The sequence below is a fragment of the Oncorhynchus clarkii genome, chromosome 12, assembly GCF_045791955.1.
Source record: "Oncorhynchus clarkii lewisi isolate Uvic-CL-2024 chromosome 12, UVic_Ocla_1.0, whole genome shotgun sequence".
Taxonomy (NCBI): Eukaryota; Metazoa; Chordata; class Actinopteri; order Salmoniformes; family Salmonidae; genus Oncorhynchus; species Oncorhynchus clarkii.
In genome coordinates this window covers 39,944,639-39,964,906 of record NC_092158.1, presented here as the reverse complement: position 1 = coordinate 39,964,906, position 20,268 = coordinate 39,944,639, and the positions used below count along the sequence as shown (strand labels likewise).

Below are 20,268 nucleotides of genomic sequence, written 5' to 3'. Positions count from 1 at the left end.
TTCAGGGCTAGTAAGTAAGCATTTCACGGTATTTGGCGCATGTGACAAATGCAATTTAATTTGATAATAGGACCAGAATCCTGCTGAGGTGTCTTGTCTTTCTACGGTTCCTAAACTAACAATAAAGTTTAGGGATGCCACAGTGTAACTACAATGTAACAAGTGACCCCAGCTGGTAACTTCACGTAACACATGCAAATTTAGGGAGGGCGTTCTATGAGAACATGAAGTGAATGGATACCGAAAGCTCGCGAGAGTCAGGGAGCAGGACGGAGAGCTAAACCAAAGTATTTATAACTAAACCAAGATAGTTAATCTGTGTCGTTTACAGTGAGAGCAAATTAAGCATTCTTGGCAGAATTAGCAAGGAGGTGGGCAAAGCCAAGCACTAGCTAGCGAGATCCTATTGGCGCGTTGTAGTTTATATTTGCATATTTAGTGATGTGCGCAAACTCAATTCGACCTTGAACTCCTAAACAACGCAAGTGTCAAGTCTACAAATTCGTGCACTGTGTTCGTAACAGATTGTAGTTTTGGGAACAGAAAAATATTTTGAGATCAGATGTTTCATCGATGAGAAAATTGGCAGAATGACGGCTCAGTTTCACCTAGTTCCATACTTTCCCACTACCCGCGACTGGACTTCCTCTCACTACCATATTTGGTGGTGAGAAAACGTTTTAAACGGATGCTTCAGCTTTATAGCCACTGTGACGTGTCTGGGTTACCCCTTCTGTCTGTCGTTTAACAGTCTGTCGGAGGCAAATCAAACTAAAACCAAGCACAAACATGTCTGGACGCTCGGTTCGCGCTGAGACACGAAGCCGTGCTAAAGATGACATGAAGAAGGTCATGGCGGTCATTGAGAGGGTCAGAAGATGGTAAGCACAACACTGTTTATTTGTGTGAAAGATCATAAAAGATTGCATATACAAAGTTCAGCGACAGGGAGGCGTGGTTTGAGACAAAATGACAGTGAAAGACCGAGAGCACAACCAATGAGGATCACTGTGAAGCTTTCTCCCTCAAGACAAGTGGCTTTTCATCAAAAGGCGGACCCAAAAGTAGGATTTGAGTAAACCTAGTTAGCTAGCTTTCTAATATGAATGGACAGACAGACTAGGAAGCAAGTATGCAGTGACAGTCATGTAGTAATCAATAAGATGCTAGCCAACCATAGCCAGTGAGGTGTATCCTCGCTCATTTGTAGCAGATTTCACTAATAGCATCTCACTCTATGGAAGGGATATTTAAACAGGTGCACTTGACCCTTGAACCATTTGAATGTAATGGAGCGCAATCACATTGTTTTCTACAGGGAGAAGAAATGGGTGACTGTCGGGGACACATCTTTGAGGATATTCAAATGGGTGCCAGTGGTGGATACAAAGGAAGTAAGTTATTTTCTTATTTAATAAGCTAGCTATGTCCGTTTCTAATGTGTTGCTACCTAAAAATGCAAGGTCTGAATTTGATTTATCTTCTTGTAGAAGGAGAAGAGTAAGGCAGTCCCGGTTGGGGCAGTCAGGGAGCTGAATTGCTTCTCCACAGATCCAGCCTCAGAAAACCCACACTCAAGTCTTTTGGATTTTCATGGTAAGGATGTAAAACAGTTTTGAGTGACATATGACCTCACCATATCTTGGCCTTGCGCTTTCTCCATTTCCTCCTATTTCCTGTACGCTCTTCCTCTCCAGATGAGAACAGTAACCAGAGCTCCTTGTCTGATGTGTACCAGCCCAAAATGAACAGCAGCAGTAACTCCAGCCCCCAGCTCAGTGAACCTCTTAGCCCGAAGAATCTGTGTGACTTCCGCACAGATGACTCCCAGCCCCCCACTCTGGGCCAGGAGATCATGGAGGGTGAGATAGGCTGACAGATCGACAGATGCACACACGCACATGCAAATGTGCACACTTATTCCATTTTTCTGATTTCAATAAGATCAAATATATCTTCAGATTATTTAGAGGTTAAGTAAATATACATTTTTGGTTTTCAGATTCGTCATTGCCAAGTGAATTGGCTGACGAACCTCCTTTGCTGATTAAAGAGGACCTGTTGCCCCTCTCTGCTCAGGTAAAGCACATCTAACATCTCAATGATCATTCCACTTTGACACCACAGCTTTGTCACTCAAACAATTTACTTTCAAGACTGTTTAATACACCACATCAGACTCATAGGTTGTCCAACAATATACTCAGAACAGCATACATTAAACTGATAAAACATGGATTCAAACAAACCTGGCTGTATTTCCCCATACAGGAGGAGGAGGAGTGTTCTGGAGCGCCACCACTGAAGAGAGTGTGTTTTGAGCAGAACTCAGTCCTGCAGAGCTCCCCCATGATGAGCTCCTCCATGACGACCTAACCCACACTGCAGTTAGCATCCGGGTCGGGTCCAATTCACTTAAGGCATTTTGTTGAATCTCGTTTTGTGATTTGGAAAAATTATCGTTTTCAATGAGGACACTTCTGGTTCACGAATTGAACTCTCAACAAACTTCCTGAATTTGAATTGATTTGAACCCGGCCCTGCTTAGCTTTTAGTCAGTGAGTTGCACGACCACCAGTCTATCCTCCGATGACTGCAATAGACACCATTTTAAGGACCACCATACTTGTTATGATGATATATTGAATTAAGTTTCTCCCTCGAAGGATTTATGAATATGTGTTTAGTTTAGCCTATTTTGTTTTGAATGGATTAACAGCCAAATACAAAATCAAAGCACCCTACCACAGATAGAACAAGGAGACAGATATTTCACCGGATGTATAACTGTGACGCATCCATTTGGCGTTTCCACTCACTGCCCAATATGGTAGTGAGAGGAAGCCGAGTGGCCAGCAGTGGGAGAACATTCAACAAGATGGACTTTGGCTGACATTCTGCATATTTTCTCATCAATGAAACATTTGATCTCAATTACAATTTTCTGTTCCCAAAACTAGAATCTGTTATGAACAGAGTTGACTACGTTTTGTAGACTTTAATCTTTGCCAAAGTTGTAAAAAATGGCATTGTTTAGGAGTGCAAAGCCAAATTAAGTTATTGCACACGCGCACTTCACAGAGTAGGCGTTCCCTAAAATAAATATGCAGTTGTTTGCTAGAACAGGCTAATAGGATCTTGCTAGCTCGTGCTTGGCTCTGCCTACCTCCTTTCTTGTTCTTCCCACAATGACTCATTTGTTCCCATTGGAAACGACAGGCTGTGGTCTATCTTGGTTTAGTTATACAAATCTTTGACTCTACTACAGCACTCTCCCGAAGTAGTGCAGTCAGGTAGGTTATGTCTGTCCTTTTATTTTCTTGGATTTGGGAAATACCGTCTTCTGTCTCCAAAATGTAACTTTTCGCATAATCTATTTGAATGCAAAATAATGATGGGCCATTTATGAAGTAATAGGTGAATTCAGCTATGGTTAGTGTTGAATGGTTCAAGTAGGATTGGCTTTATTGTGAGTGCAGTTTCATATTGTGCCATTGACACTTGTTACTCAATGCTAGCTGTCAGGATCTTTGTCACAGCAACAGTGAAAGATAAAGTTGACAATCGGCACTGCCAATTTCTAAATGAAGTATCAACTCCGTCCATCCGGGGCACACTTTTGAGAAAATCAAACACACTCTGTGCCTAAATCTAAGTTTAACATTGGAGAATGTTTCAACATTACAAGTACTGTATGTGCTGTTTTTGGTATGAACATCACATTCACTGAATGAAGAGTTAATTTAAATGACTAGGTCCTTATGTTTTGTAATTTATCTCTTAAAGATGTTGACTTAGTAGTTATTTAAGTTAGGGTTCATTTGTAAAATGAACACCCATTGTTTTCCTCAGTCTAAAATGGTATGTCTTGAGCTATTGTCCCTAGTAACCCAAGGAAGCACTTGTATTTCTCAGATATTGTTTTATGTCATGTTTTACTTGAGTGAAATTAGGAAATTATTTTATCAGGTTAGCGTGTACACTGAAAATGTGATGTTATTTGGGAGTGACTATAATACTTAAATAGTAACCAATTATATTTATTATAGAAAATATATTTTTTTCTCTGACAATCTAAAACAATTGCACACATTTGGCAACTGGGGCACATTCAATGGTTTGCCATTTATGAAAGAAATGCTGTTAAATATGGGAGGCAAAAAGGTAACTCCCATGATGTCACTAGTTATTACCAATTTATAACCATTACAATTTTCAGTCTTATTTCATAGTACTGTCAGTCTCTTGATAAGACATGATTATTTGCAGGGATGCCAGTATGTTGAATGGGCCACTAAAATGAAGGCATTTACAATGTGATGACTTCTGTATCCACATTTTAATGACCACCTTGCAGATTCATTTGGAGATGGTAGGCTTATTCTGCTAATGCATTATTTTATTTTTCAAGAAGGTAGTTTGGAAAAGAGTTTGTACTTTGTATTTTATTGTAATTTTCCAAGTAAAAATGATTTTATAAAGGAGTATGGATTTGGATGTCTTTTGTGCACGTTATTTAGTTTGAATCTTTTTGGGATATATTTTCCATAGTTGAAAGGGTCAATCTGCAGTTACTACATTTATTTGATGTATAAATTGTTATGTACCCATTCATTCTTGAATATAACATATAAATGCTTAGTTTAACTGTTGAACCCCAAAATATACTATTTATCAATTCCAATGTTTGTAAACAATGTATAACACTGTATAGCCTCCAGACCATGGTTAAAACAATCATTTGGATGTCCTAGAATCCATAGCTCTTTCTATGAATTTGAGTGGTTACATTTCTCCATCCCTGAGTTTAAAAAAAAAACCGAAACAGCAGCGGGGAAAAGGCATTATTGTTTCAATAGCTGATTGGCCTTTTAAGCATTTTAGTGAATGGGTGTTATATCATGTTCCTTAAAAAATTGTTCAACCAGTGTGAAGAAGGCCAGAAACAGATCTTGCCAATAGATGGAGCTAGAGGAGTGCAAACCCAGCAATCAGCCAATTCTAGCAGTTGACAGTCTACCTTGCCCTGTCACTCTGGAGCGTGTGCTTAATTTATTTAAACATTGTTTAATTACTGGTACATGTGTTTGTGTGTGTAATCTTGGCGACGCAGAACCAAATCTTGCATGAAGGCTCTGTTTTCGTCGGTCACGAAAAAACAAGTCCGTGGGAGTTAGATATTTGAGAACATGATGTTATCACACATTACAAATGACAATGGAATCTCCAGGCTTACAGATCAAATATTACTGTACAACTAATAATGTGACATTTCAACGTCTCAAAGTTGATCATGATAAATGTGCCTGTGTGTACACAATTTATTAAATAAACAAACATTTCAGTTAGATGGCACATGGTTGGTCTGTTATATACAGTGACAGTATTTTTCCATTACAAGGCCTGCTATTGTTCAGCAGTGTCCGATGTGAGGACAATGAGGTACACAGTTGGATCAGCCCAGGCAAACGTCTGTACTGTATTCTGACTACTGTGGAAGTTACCGTTAGTCATCCAGGCAAACCGGACTACTGACTCACACTGGCAAACGATCGGTCTACATCAGAAACATGAATAGCCTGTGTGTATACTATACACTGCCACTGCAGGCAAACATTTACAGAAATCATTGTTCATGCTTGGAATGTGTGACTCAAAAAAAGGGCACAAAAGATGTATGCAGCAAGGGCACAGTTAGGCTTACGTAATGCACCACAAATGTGGTGTTATCTCTATGATTTGGGCACAGTTAGGCTTACGTAATGCACCACAAATGTGGTGTTATCTCTATGATTTGGGCACAGTTAGGCTTATGTAATGCACCACAAATGTGGTGTTCTCTCTATGATTTGGGCACAGTTAGGCTTATGTAATGCACCACAAATGTGGTGTTATCTCTATGATTTGGGCACAGTTAGGCTTACGTAATGCACCACAAATGTGGTGTTCTCTCTATGATTTGGGCACAGTTAGGCTTATGTAATGCACCACAAATGTGGTGTTCTCTCTATGATTTGGGCACAGTTAGGCTTACGTAATGCACCACAAATGTGGTGTTCTCTCTATGATTTGGGCACAGTTAGGCTTTACGTAATGCACCACAAATGTGGTGTTCTCTCTATGATTTGGGCACAGTTAGGCTTACGTAATGCACCACAAATGTGGTGTTATCTCTATGATTTGGGCACAGTTAGGCTTACGTAATGCACCACAAATGTGGTGTTCTCTCTATGATTTGCAAAAAGCCATTTGGAACTATGGACCTTTGGTACAATCAGAATTAAGATCATTTAATGACTTTAAAAATCTTGCATTTCTGAGTGTATCCTGTGAAAATGTACTGAATGCAATTACCTGTCAATCACTTACTCCCAATCAGCTGTAGTTCTCAGAACCTTTGAATAACAACTCACTGCCAGTGAACAGATTTGACATTAACCTTTAATATTATTCACAGATTTAAAAACATAAACATCTTCATTATTAATCATCAGCTTGCCTCAACTGTACACTGTCATCTTATCTTTATGGACATCAATTCTTTAAGAAATATTTGATTACATCTATTCCTGAATATCATACATATATATTAAGGTTCTGCACCTTTTGCTCCAGTGAAATAACCCGACGCTCTTTTAAAACACTCCCGCTGAACACATTTGTAGAGGGCCGGTGACTATTTTACTTTGGGCTAGTGGCAGTTAGTGGTGACATGATATTTTAAGGACGAGGGTAGCTTACAGCAGCAAATTCCTTGACATCATCGAGAGAGAGAAACAAGATGTTGGCCGCATTTCACATGAAAATCTTGGTAGTGCAAATGTGCTTGAGAAAAGATATCAGAAATAGAAGCTAAGAAGCTACATTATATTGCCTCAGACAGAGCAGTAAGCCCATTAGGTTAAAGACTGGCTGACTGACTTCTATTCTATTTCAATGGTGTAGTAGTGGTAGTTATCATAACCTTTATGTGATTGCTCAACTGCCTTGATCCTGTAGTTTTGGCTTTAAATTCCCCTGTCAGTTCTTAATTGTCTACACATTAGCTTTAGAATTAAGTGCCACACTGACATGTTCAAGTAGAGAAAGACGATTGGATTCTGTATCGCTACTCTGTGTGTCAGCGCCGCTGCAATGGTTTCTGGGTCCTGAGATCAAGCAAAAAAAGACACAGGAAATGAACGCGATGCTTCTTGCTCATTTGTCATGGACACGTGGGCTAGATGGCTGGGAGAAGTGCTCTGCCAGGATAGAAACATCTCCCATACTGCACTGGGATGCCTCATGGCTTTGGCAGGAGTTTTCTTCTAGACCAACTCCATGTCCCAGAACTGGGTGGCCTGATCAGCAGCGAATTCATTGACAACCAGGTGGTCCCTCTCGAAACTTGTTCTACCTGAAAGACATGACACAAATTGTTCCTTTTTAGGGGACAATCTTTCTTCTACTGTGTCTAACAGACAACTGAAAATAAGTTATGTTCATGTTTTTTTCTAAAGATTTTCTTCTTTCCAGAATAACTGGAAAACAAACAGCATTTCATGATGGTTCCCCCAAAAACAAATTCTATACAATATGATATCTAGCTCTTTCTGAGACGACTCTCCGAATGATTGTTATGATCTCAAAATAGATCCTCCACTATGTATAGCATACGGTAGTTGAGTTCAGCAACAGTACACAACAGCAATCTGATCTGCCTTTATGTGATTGCTCAACTGCCTTGATCCTGTTATTTTGGCTTTAAATTTATAGTGGATCTCTATTGTCTCACCTCTGAAGTCCAGTACTAGTTTGTGGTTGAGATGGGAAGAGATGGTTCCGTTGTGGTTCAGGCTCCATCTCTGGTGTGTGCGTCCATGCTCCGCCCACAGGGCCACTCTGGCCCCCACTGTGGCCTTCCCTCCGATCACTGACAGACACGCCTTACTAGCCTACAGGCAACACACAACAGGTCAATATCACAGATACTGTACGCTGGACCAGTAACCGAAAGGTTGCTGGTTAAAATCCCAGAGCAGACTAGGTGAAAAATCTGTCTATGTGTTCTTGAGCAAGGCACTTAACCCGAATTGCTCCAGGGTCGCCGTCAATAATGGCTGATCCCTGGCTCTGACCCCACTCTCAGAGGGAGTGGGTTAGGCAAACAAAAACAAATTTCCAATTCACACATGTGCTTGTACATGTGTGAAATATGACAAATGTAACCACCCACTTAATTACTATAATTAGCAGCAGCTAATGTACAGTTGGGAGACACCATGACAAACTGTGGAGTGATCACTGGCTGGCTGCAGACCTCAGCTTGGAGGAAACAGTCAATCCATATTGTAGATGACTGATTTCACTTTTATTTGCATATTTCCTAGAATATTCCCATGTTAGTTTTGCTTAAAGGTTGACAAGACTTGACCACACACACACACCTTGCAGCAGAGCAGCCCTCCGGTGAAGAGCCAGCGCTGGGTGTCCAGAGAGCAGGCCGGGGACAGGGACACTCTGGCCAGGGACAAGTCGTCCTGGACAATCTCAGAGGTCAGCACTGAACCCAGAGCACGGCTCCTTACCTCTACATAAAGCCTGGGCTGGAGGGAGACCACACACAGTACAGACTGAATGAGGGTTATCAACTTTCACAGAACGTTATATAGACCCTAGACATTGCTGCGGGGAAAATACATTTTTCACAAAAGAGAAAAACATTTAAGTAACTTAAAATAACATAGGTGGTTACAGAATACCGTGTGTGCAGTGTTAACCAGTTGTATTGTATTCCAATTGCATTGAACAAAAAATATGAACGCAACATGTAAAGTGAAGTTTCATGTTCCATGAGCTGATATAAAAGATCCCAGAAATGTTCCATACGCACAAAAACCTATTTGTTTACATCCCTATTAGTGAGCGTTTCTCATTTGCCAAGACGTCGTCCCCACAGTGACTGTACGTACATACCCCAACCAGAAGCCATGGATTACAGGCAACATTCGCACTGAGCTAAAGGGCAGAGCTGCCACTTTCAAGGTGCAGGACTCTAACTCGGAAGCTTACAAGAAATCCTGCTATGCCCTGTGACGAACCATCAAACAGGCAAAGTGTCAATACAGGGCTAAGATTGAATCATACTACACCGGCTCAGACGCTCGTCTTATGTGGCAGGGCTTGCAAACTATTACAGACTACAAAGGGAAGCACAGCCGTGAGCTGCCCAGTGACTCGAGCCTACCAGATGAGCTAAATCACTTCTATGCTCACTCATTTAAACAGGTCAACACAAGGCTGCGGGGCCAGACGGATTACCAGGACGTGTGCTCCAGGCATGTGCTGACCAACTGGCAGGTGTCTTCACTGACATTTTCAACATGTCCCTGATTGAGTCTGTAATACCAACATGTTTCAAGCAGACCACCATAGTCCCTGTGCCCAAGAACACAAAGGCAACCTGCCTAAATTACTACAGACCCGTAGTACTCACGTCCATAGCCATGAAGTGTTTTGAAAGGCTGGCCATGGCTCACATCAACACCATTGTCCCAGAAACCCTAGACCCACTCCAATTTGTATACCGCCCAAACAGATTCACAGATGATGCAATCTCTATTGCACTCCACACTGCCCTTTCCCACCTGGAAAAAAAGAACACCTACGTGAGATTGCTATTCATTGACTACAGCTCAGCGTTCAACACCATAGTACCCTGAAAGCTCATCACTAAGCTAAGGACTCTGGGACTAAACACTTCCCTCTGCAACTGGATCCTGGACTTCCTGACGGGCCACGCCCAGGTGGTGAGAGTAGGTAGCAACACATCTGCCACGCTGATCCTCAACACTGGAGCCCCTCAGTCCCCTCTGTACTCCCTGCTCACCCACGACTGCATGGCCGGGCATGACTCCAACACCATCATTAAGTTTGCAGACGACACAACAGTGGTGGGCCTGATCACCGACAGCGATGAGACAGCCTATAGGGAGGAGGTCAGAGACCTGGCCGGGTGGTGCCAGAAAAACAACCTATCCCTCAACGTAACCAAGACTATGGGAGATGATTGTGGACTACAGGAAAAGGAGGACCGAGTACGCCCCCATTCTCATTGATGGGGCTGTAGTGGAGCAGGTTGAGAGCTTCAAGTTCCTTGGTGTCCACATCACCAACAAACTAGAATGGTCCAAACGCACCAAGACAGTCGTGAAGAGGGCATGACAAAGCCTATTCCCCCTCAGGAAACTAAAAAGATTTGGCATGGGTCCTGAGATCCTCAAAAGGTTCTACAGCTGCAACATCGAGAGCTGGTTGCATCACTGCCTGGTACGGAAATTGCTCGGCCTCCGACCGCAAGGCACTACAGGGGGTAGTGCGTACGGCCCAGTACATCACTAAACTAAGCTGCCTGCCATCCAGAACCTCTACACCAGGCGGTGTCAGAGGAAGGCCCTAAAAATTGTTAAAGACCCCAGCCACCCCAGTCATAGACTGTTCTCTCTACTACCGCATGGCAAGCGATACCGGAGGGCCAAGTCTAGGACAAAAAGGCTTCTCAACAGTTTTTACCCCCAAGCCATAAGACTCCTGAACAGGTAATCAAATGGCTACCCGGACCATTTGCATTGTGTGCCCCCCCATTTTTGTGCAATTTGAATGAAGAAAAATACCGATCCTGAGGCCCATTTTTTTTAAAGTTATCATTGACCAACAGATGCATAACTGCATTCCCAGTTGTGTGAAATTTATAGATTAGGGCCTAATGAATTTATTTCAATTGACTAATTTCCTCATATGAACTGCAACTCAGTAAAATCAATGAAATTGTTACATGTTGCGTTTATATTTTTGTTGACAATACATACTTTTGCAACAATTAAATAATTACAGGGGCTTTCCTATTATCTGGTAGTTTCTCTAAGGGTTGTGTAATGTAAGAAACCCTACTATATAACACATCAGGCTAACTAACGTAAGCCAGTCTAGAACTCTATGTACAGTGCTTTCAGAAAGTATTCTCACCCTTGACTTTTTCCACACTTTATTGTCCTACAGGCTGAATTTAAAATGTATTACATTGAGATTTTGTGTCACTGGCCTACACAAAAATACCCCATAATGTCAAAGACAAACTATGTTTTTAGAAATTTTTTACAAATGAGTTAAAAGCAAAAAGCTGAAATGTCTTGAGTCAATACGTATTCAACCTCTTTGTTATGTCAAGCCTAAATAAGTTCAAGAGTAAAAATTTGCTTAAGTCAGATAATAAGTTGCATGGACTCACTCTGTGTGCAATGATTGTGTTTAGTGTAATTTTTGAATGACGAGATCAATCATCTCTGTACCCCACAGTCACACCCTGATCAGTTTCACCTGTCCTCGTTATTGTCTCCACCCCCTCCAGGTGTCACTTGTTTTCCCAGTGTACTTATCCCTGTGTTTCCTGTCTCTCTGTGACAGTGTATTTATCCCTGTGTTTCCTGTCTCTCTGTGCCAGTTCATCTTGTATGTTTCCAAGTCAACCAGCGGTTTTCCCATTCTCCTGCTTTTTGCTATTCTCCTTTTTCTGGTCCTCCTGGTTTTGACCCTTGCCTGTCTCTGGACTTTGTACCCGCCTGCCTGACTATTCTGCCTGCCTTGACCACGAGCCTGTCTGCCACTCTGTACCTTCTGGACTCTGATCTGGTTTTGACCTTTTTCGCTGTCCACAAGCATTCTCTTGCCTACCCCTTCGAATTAATAAACATTGTAAGACTCCAACCATCTGCCTCCTGTGTCTGCATTTGGGTATCGCCTTGTGCCTTGATACACACATACATTATCTGTAAGGTCCCTCAGTCGAGCTGTGAATTTCAAACACAGATTCAACCACAGACCAGGGAGGTTTTCCAATGCATCGCAAAGAAGGGCACCTATTGGTAGATGGGTAAAAAAAAAAGAAGCAAAAATTGACTACCGCTTTGAGCATGGTGAAGTCATTAACTACACGTTGGATGGTGTATCAAATACACTCAGTCACCACAAAGATACAGGCGTCCTTCCTAACTCAGTTGCCGGAGAGGAAGGAAACAGGGATTTCACCATGAGGCCAATTGTGACTTTAAAACAGTTTAATGACTGTGATAGGAGATGAAGATGGATTAACAACATTGTAGTTACTCCACAATACTAAGCTAATTGACAGAGTGAAAAGAAGGAAGCCTGTACAGAATCAAAATATTCCAAAACATGCATCCTGTTTGCAACAAGTCACTTAAGTAATACTGCAAAAAACGTGGTATAGGTATTCACTTTTTGCCCTGAATACAAAGTGTTATGCTTGGGGAAAATCCAATACAACATATTACTGAGTACCACTCTCCATATTTTCAAGCTTTGATGTGGCTGCATCATGTTATGAGTTTGCTTGTAATCGCTAAAAACTGGGGAGTTTTTCAAGATAAAAAATAAACAGAATGGAGCTAAGCACAGGCAAAATCCTAGAGGAAAACCTGGTTCAGTCTTCTTTCCACCAGACACTGGGAGATGAATTCACCTTTCAGCAGGACAATAACCAAAAAAACAAGACCTGTGCTTAGCTCCATTCAGTTTATTTGAATACACTGGAGTCGCTTACCAAGATGACATTGAATGTTCCTGAGTGGCTTAGTTATAGTTTTGATTTAAAATCAAATTAGAAATCAATGGAAAATGACTGTCTAGCAATGATTAACAACCAACTTGATAGAGCTTGAAGAATTTTAAAAAGAATAATGTGCAAATGTTGTACAATCCAGGTGTGCAAAGCTTTTAAGAGACTTACCCAGAAAGACTCACAGCTGTAATCGCTCCCAAAGGCGATTATAACGTGTTGACTCAGGGGGTGTGAAAACGTACGTAAATTAGATATTTATGTATTGCATTGTCAATACATTTGCAAAAAATTCTAAAAACATGTTTTCACTTTGCCATTATGGGGTATTGTGTGTAGATTGGTGAGGAAAAACATATATTTAATACATTTTGAATTCAGACTAACACAACAAAATGTGGAATAAGTCAAGAGGTATGAATACTTTCTGTAGGCACTGTGGTACTGAATCATCAGTAACATAGCACTAGGCTTGGGCGGTCATTCCGTATACCGAGCTATTTTGAAACAGACACATTAGTATCATGTTATACTGCACAGACGAGAGTGCTGCACTCATAGAGGTCAATGGGAAACGTGACCCATGCCACATCATGGAATATGTGCAAGTGGAAGAATTTATATAGCTGCATATGGCTTCAGTCAAATCAGCTTGAGTGAGAAACGGGTATAAATCACCACGACCCCTTTCACATCCTGTCTGTCTTGTCTACAAACAGGGTGAGAGTAGTGCTCCGCCACACACACACACACACACACACACACACACACACACACACACACACACACACACACACACACACACACACACACACACACACACACACACACACACACACACACACACACACACACACACACACACACACACACACACACACGTGCTAAGCCTTGTCTGTCTCTCATAGGGTATAAATAACTTTCTGGGAAGTGGGTTTTATCAGGACCCAGCAGGCTTCAGGCTCAAAGTCCCAAGCATGGAGCTTCTGTGTGTTGACTGCATGCTAGAATTCAACAACAACCCTACATGCATACTCTCTCTCTTCTAAAAACACACACCCAAGCATGCATGCACATACACAGCTAAAATAATAATACCGTGCCAGTCACACAACCCCCTAACACACATACACTACATCCCCACCAGACACATGCATAACCCCCAATGGAATGTGAACATACAGGAAAAGCCGGTTGGACACTACACGACTTTCAAAATCCTGACATCGCTGAGCCTCTCACATTAAACAACCGTCTTGCAGGTAGTTTATTTTGTGGTGCACATATTGGTGCACGCACTAAACGATGTGGCACAGACGGGGTCACACACTTCAAGACTTCACTTGGTCGTGAGGATTCTCAAGGATTCTCAAGGATTCTCTGTCTCGCTAAAACAATGTGATTAGATTTAACATAGCTACGAGCTGTGGCTCAAAGCAGCCTCATAAATATTCAGTCAGATATTCTCGCTTGCCATACAGAGTTGAAATGTCTAGCCAACATTTTGAATTGGATAACATCGCTTGTGAACACCAGAGTTGTTACGATTTGACACTTTGCTTTGGTTAAAGGCAAATACAAACACATACTAGTAGTAGTCATCGCTCCTGCTCCAGAGTCTACACATTCTGGGTACAACATCATCTCATTGCCTTCTCTGGCGAACTCACGTTGGCTATTGCTCATCATCATTCTCAAAACTTGCCGTTGCACATCTCACACAGCAAGAGCATTGCAGGGACGTAATATCGGGACGTCTGGGACTGCTCAAAGATGAGATCGATAGCCCTAAGATTGCGTCTTTGACCCGCTCACATTAAATGAGCGTCGGTGACGGCCGTGCGCCCCGAGTAGACAACGACATGGGGATTTTGTTTCTGATCTCAAAAACTTGTCTGGGACAGCTAATACGGGGCCAAAATCGTGTAGTGTACACCCGGGCTTAAACTAGTCAGTTGAATCTTATGCAGTAACAAAGGACACTTTGATGAGAGCGACTCAAATGTCAGTTTTGTGTGTATTGTACCTGTTTGAGGGGCCGTAAGGAGGCAATGGTGTCCCAGCCGCTGTGCTCTCCCCACACAGGAAGCTCCCCTGGCTGCAGCAGCATCTGACGGCCCTTATAGTGACTATATTCATACACCACCCACCTGCCAAAGACACATTCATTTGTGCACAACGTAGAGAAACGTCTTGAAACAGGTTTGGGTAGTACCTCATTGTTTCACTTGTTTTCTTACTGAACATGACACAGGAAACTGTGTTCCTTCTCTATGTACTGTATAGTGTCTGGCAGTAATGTTTGCTGTTTAGTGACATAGGAGATGGCAGGCTCTCTCTCTACTCACAGTCCACTGTCAACCTGCAGAGACTGAGTGAAGAAGTCCTTCATGTGCTCTGTGGGTGTTACGGCAACCATCTTCAGGCCCTCTAAGTAATCCAGGGAGAACAGGCTGATGGACGGGTCAGAGAAATTCTATAGACACAACAGGGAGGGAGAGCAGCCATCTTAGATGAGAACGCCATTGGATGTACTGTACGTACGTTCTATCCTTTTTCAAAGTGCCCGTATTGAACTATATTAGGGCAAAATACAAAAAAAAACATATATTGGTAAAGCAGTCCACTGCTTTTGGCCAGCAGTACTAAGACTTGTCTCTGGTCAAAGGTAGTGCATTATGGGGAATAGGTTGTCGTTAATGGCACTGCAATGAACTGCAATGGTGGATGAACGGAATCTACCTTAATCTATTTATCATGGCATATAATATGGTTAAACTGCATGTGTGCTCACGTGTTTCATCTAGCTTGTTGTGCTACCTAAAGCTAGCAGTAAATGGGCTGAGGTCATGCCAGGTACACTCACATAGGGAATGGGCCTCAGTGATTTGACAGAAGTGTCCACACAGCCACAGGAAATGAGGTCAGGATAAAGACCCTCTCCCAGGACATACTGGTTTCCACAGTAACCATCCTCATCAAAGAGCAGCCAGCTGGAAAGGGGCAGGAAGAGCAGTAAGTGTGATTTAGACATAAATAAGCATCACAGACACATGTTCTCTGCCTCATATGGCAACTACAGTGAAAGATACATTGTGGCATGCCTACAGCAGGCTACTCCTTAATAAGCAACAACCTATAAGGGAAATTGTGAAGTTCAAATTTGCATTAACCCATAATAATAATTAAATGTTTGTATTTTGTATTTTGTATTTTGATTTATTTATTTATTACCCCTTTTTTCGCCCCAATTCCGTGGTGTCCAATTGTTGTAGTAGCTACTATCTTGTCTCATCGCTACAACTCCCGTACGGGCTCGGGAGAGACGAAGGTTGAAAGTCATGCGTCCTCCGATACACAACCCAACCTAGCCGCACTGCTTCTTAACTGCTTCTTAACACAGCGTGGAAGCCAGCCGCACCAAGCCAGCCGCACCAACGACGCTAGGCCAATTGTGCGTCGCCCCACGGACCTCCCGGTCGCGGCCGGTTACGACAGAGCCTGGGCGCAAACCCAGAGTCTCTGATGGCACAGCTGGCGCTGCAGTACAGCGCCCTTAACCACTGCGCCACCCGGGAGGCCTAATTTATTGGATTTATATAGCACTTTTACTGTGCTCAAAGCGTTTTACATAGTAAGAGGGGACATAACTCCACCTCTAGGATCAGTACAGATCCAATAGTACAATGGTAGGTAGTCCTCTAGTACTCACTTTCCCCTGATGACTCTGAAGGACATGGGGGAGGGAGATCCACAGTGTCCTGCCTCCCCCTCGTACTCCTCACTCACTCCCCCGTAGTGGGGCTGGCTGTAGGCCCGCAGCTGGAGACACAAAAGCACAACTCAGTACACACTTCACAGCTGAAACTAATTACAAAAAAATTGCCCCTTTCACTAGTCTTTTGACAGGTGAAAATAATGTGGTGGAATTCCATATACATACCAAGACCTTTGGTTCTCCGGTGCCACAAAGTTCCTGCAATAATTTAAAAAAATACTTCTTGACATATTTCCCAGGTCATATTTTCCAACATCTATAGCATACACTGAATGTACAAAGCATGTTTTGAGTGTGTCGAGAACTGCAACGCTGCTGGGTTTTTCATGCTCAACAGTTTCCCGTGTGTATCAAGAATGGTCCACCACCTAAAGGACATCCAGCCAACTTGACAACTGTGGGAAGCATTGAAGTCAACATGAGCCTGCATCCCTGTGGAAATGCTTTTGACACCTTGTAGAGTCCATGCTGCAACAAATTGAGGCTGTTCTGAGGGCAAAAAGGGGTGCAACTCAATATTAGGAAGGTGTTCCTAATGTTTTGTACACTCAGTGTATATTTTTAATTGTGCCACAGAGCTACATTGGAGAGACATAGGAGGGATATCATCCGCATATGTCACTCCTTTGTCACTCTTATGACACTCTTATGACACTCTTATGACACTCCTATTTGTACAAATACAAATATGTAGATCTATTCCTCTAATAGGTTATGAAACAGAGCTCACCAATCGTATGGGTCTGATAGACTTAGCTGCTCCATAGTTGCCACCCCAGTGCAGAGTGGCAGGATGTTTGCCTTTCTCCAGTATGCACTGCTCTCCGCTGAAACATCGCTCGCTATACGCCACCCATCTGAAACCCAGCAAAGCCCAGAGACCATCAGCACCACAGAGGCACAGTGAGTAGTGAATGACAAAGTCATATGAAACTATGTGAACTTTAGATTGTTGGGATGCACATCGATTGAGATGTTATTGTAACTGGTCTTCTCAAATCAAATCAAATTTTATTTGTCACATACACATGGTTAGCAGATGTTAATGCGAGTGTAGTGAAATGCTTGTGCTTCTAGTTCCGACAATGCAGTAATAACCAACGAGTAATCTAACCTAACAATTTCACAACAATCTGCAGGATTGGGGTCAATTCCATTTAAATTCAAGACGAAAAGATAATTTCAATGTATTTCCTGAATTGACCTCAACCTTGGTCACCTGATTGATACTCACACTCCACTCTTCACAGAGATGGCAGTGGTCTTCTCAGTGGCTCCAGCTTTCTCCAGATCAGGGATGTCCAGATCCAAAATGTTCCTCCCCCCGTCTCCAGGACAGCCAGTTTCCTCCTGCAGTGACACTGAGGGCTCTATGAAGTCCTGGCAATGGGAAACATGCAGAAGAGCTCAACGAGTAAGACTGCTTTATAAAGTAGCTGCAACAACTTTTACACTGACATAGCCTCGTGTTTAAACAGAGTTAATATGAAGAAATGTGGGCTGGTTAACTGTATATAAACATACGCAACTGTTCATGTTCAAGTAGCCTCAAACTGAAAAACTCTACAAGCTGCATTTACATAGCTGCTGCATTTAGCTTAGGTAGTTCATTGTGAACCCCTCTGTAAGCATTATTCATATTGGGAGCTTTACAAAATGGCTGCTGGCGACTACACGTCGGTGTAGAGTTGATCAAAAGAGTGGCGCCGCTAACAGCCACAGGGCACGAGTAGAGGGAACTGGAATGCTAATTAACCTGCCATATGATAAAACAGCTAGCAATTAGCTCTACCTGTTTAATCCCATTAGGAGCATAGCCTTGCCTATCCTAGCCAGGAGTTAGCTGTAAGTGTGCTTCTACTAGCTAGCGCTTCTGACTGATACTTGGAGGCTAAAATAGACACTTAGCCACCGTTCAGTGGTGAGGTGATTGAAAGGGAGTGGACTAGAGGTTTGATGGCTGACAAACTGGGACACACAAATGGCCAATTTAAAGAATTTGGCCTGGTTTCCGACAAATGCCTGTGACATTGAGGGTTGGAAAACACACAGATGCACACACACATGCAGGCACATTCACAACCCCCAACACCAGGGTTTCCTTTAGCCGGTAACGGCCAAAAGCTGAAAAATAAATAAATGAAAAGCTGCTTAAAAAAATTGGCACCAGCTAATTGTCCCCAGAAAATGATAATCCCACTGCGAAATAATGCATTTTGGCCTATTCATTCATTTAAATACCAGTCAATGTAGCACTAGAGCAGCTGCTTCAGCTCATCAAACAGCTGTTGGTTGCTGCTAGAGTGAAACACGCTTAAAAAAAGAGCTACTATTTTTTATTTCTCAACCGTTTTTTATTTTTATGAACACATGACCTTTCTATACGGCACATCTGCCCTGGCCGACTCAGCAAGTAGAGCTCTTGGGGGAGTTATAGGAAAAACAAAAACACCCAAAGATATTGGTTATTCTACTTATTCCAAACTGCATCAGACGTGTGTCCTGTTCTGGACTATTCAGCAGGAGTGTGGGGTGCTAAGAAGTATCTCAAAAACGTCCATAACAGAGCATTACGCTATTTTGGCAATAACTGGAGACATGGGCTGGGAACCCTGTGAGGTGAGATGGAAGGTGTGTATGGTGAGACCTTGGAATACACTGTTGGATTGTAAGGTTCTGTATTTATTTTCTTAGTAAACCTTGCTGAATGTAACCCTGTCTTTCAGTCTTTCATTTTTGTTTATTGATTTCACCTGTGTTAGTTACTCACCTGGTCTCATCAGCTCCTTATTTAGTTCAGTTCTTTCTGTTTGTGCCTTTGTGAGGTGTTGTTCGTTTTGACTCTACTAAGCATTTTCCTAGTCGATTGTGAGAACCAGTTATAGCCTTCAGTCCTAGTTTTGACTCACCTGCCTGTTTGCCTACCTGGGTATGACCATTGCCTGCCTGTGACCACGATTCCTGCCTTCTGCGAAGGCCAAATAAACACCTGATGCGCTATGCACGTGAATCTACACCTTTTTCTCCCTGAGTATTCATTACATGGATATGTCAATTGCCATAATAGCCAGCAAAGTTTTTCAATGGGTTCTCTCCATAGGGGGAGCCTGGGCAACTAAAATGTCTGACCTTTTCCAATAGTCTGACTGTGGAGAGTTGTACAAAAATCAAATTAACCTCTTGAGTGTAGGGGGCAGTATTTTGATGTTTGGATGAAAAACGTACCCAAATTAAACGGCCTATTTCTCAGAATCTAGAATATGCATATAATATGCTGGCCCTCGACTTCTTCTCGGGCCTAACAAAACCCGTGCCAATATATCCTCCAAACACCGGCTTCTCTGGCATGATCACTTAAATATATATTTTGGTCAAATTATTTTTACTGTTCTAGGGACATAACTATTGCTTGGATAACCTTATTTACTATTATGTATTGACTTCATTTTCAGTCTTTATGTGGTGCGCACTGCACAGAACACTGGAGGAATTATCAATGAATTTGACACTAAAATGTAATTCATTCATTCATTGAAGCGCACTTCCTATTTGCCAGTCAAGTGCATAGGCAACTAGGCAGGCTTCAGCACATCACACACCATTTTGTAATGAGCTGGAGGCAGTATGCATTTAGAAAACATATACTTAATTGTCTGAATCTTTTAGTAAATATTATGAGCCATATCTTACCTTGCTTCAAAGTAGCATAGCCAAAATGCAACCAAACGTGCAGGCAATTATTTTATGATTAATCTCCTCCACCCATTGAAACCAGTTTCCTATTTCTCTCATGTTCTATTGGTTTTCAAATCAACTGTCTCTCATTGCCCGGCAGCCAAAGGTACAATCACAATCATATTAACAACCCAGGCAAGTT

At 42.2% G+C, this 20,268-nt stretch overlaps 2 protein-coding genes across 2 annotated transcripts in view; one reads left to right on the top strand and one right to left on the bottom strand.

Annotated features, from left to right (window-relative positions):
* The first annotated feature begins 460 nt into the window (after window positions 1-460).
* LOC139423183 (B-cell CLL/lymphoma 7 protein family member B-A-like) lies at window positions 461-5,348 on the top strand. The gene is made up of 6 exons (XM_071174911.1): window positions 461-881; window positions 1,319-1,394; window positions 1,491-1,596; window positions 1,698-1,862; window positions 2,003-2,079; window positions 2,272-5,348. Exons 1-6 carry the CDS (start codon window positions 790-792, stop codon window positions 2,374-2,376), a joined length of 621 nt encoding a protein of 206 aa, XP_071031012.1. The 5' UTR covers window positions 461-789; the 3' UTR covers window positions 2,377-5,348.
* Window positions 5,349-6,423: 1,075 nt separating this feature from the next.
* Window positions 6,424-20,268, bottom strand: part of LOC139423182 (uncharacterized) — a 76,139-nt gene continuing 62,294 nt past the window's right edge. Inside the window, exons 13-22 of the mRNA XM_071174910.1 lie at window positions 17,626-17,771; window positions 17,122-17,248; window positions 16,557-16,589; window positions 16,326-16,435; window positions 15,480-15,606; window positions 14,962-15,089; window positions 14,640-14,763; window positions 8,427-8,585; window positions 7,775-7,934; window positions 6,424-7,396 (exon numbers count right to left, since the gene is read on the bottom strand). Of these exons, the coding sequence (XP_071031011.1) occupies window positions 7,308-7,396; window positions 7,775-7,934; window positions 8,427-8,585; window positions 14,640-14,763; window positions 14,962-15,089; window positions 15,480-15,606; window positions 16,326-16,435; window positions 16,557-16,589; window positions 17,122-17,248; window positions 17,626-17,771 (1,203 nt within the window). The 3' untranslated portion in view covers window positions 6,424-7,307. The remainder of the gene's footprint in view (window positions 7,397-7,774; window positions 7,935-8,426; window positions 8,586-14,639; window positions 14,764-14,961; window positions 15,090-15,479; window positions 15,607-16,325; window positions 16,436-16,556; window positions 16,590-17,121; window positions 17,249-17,625; window positions 17,772-20,268) is intronic.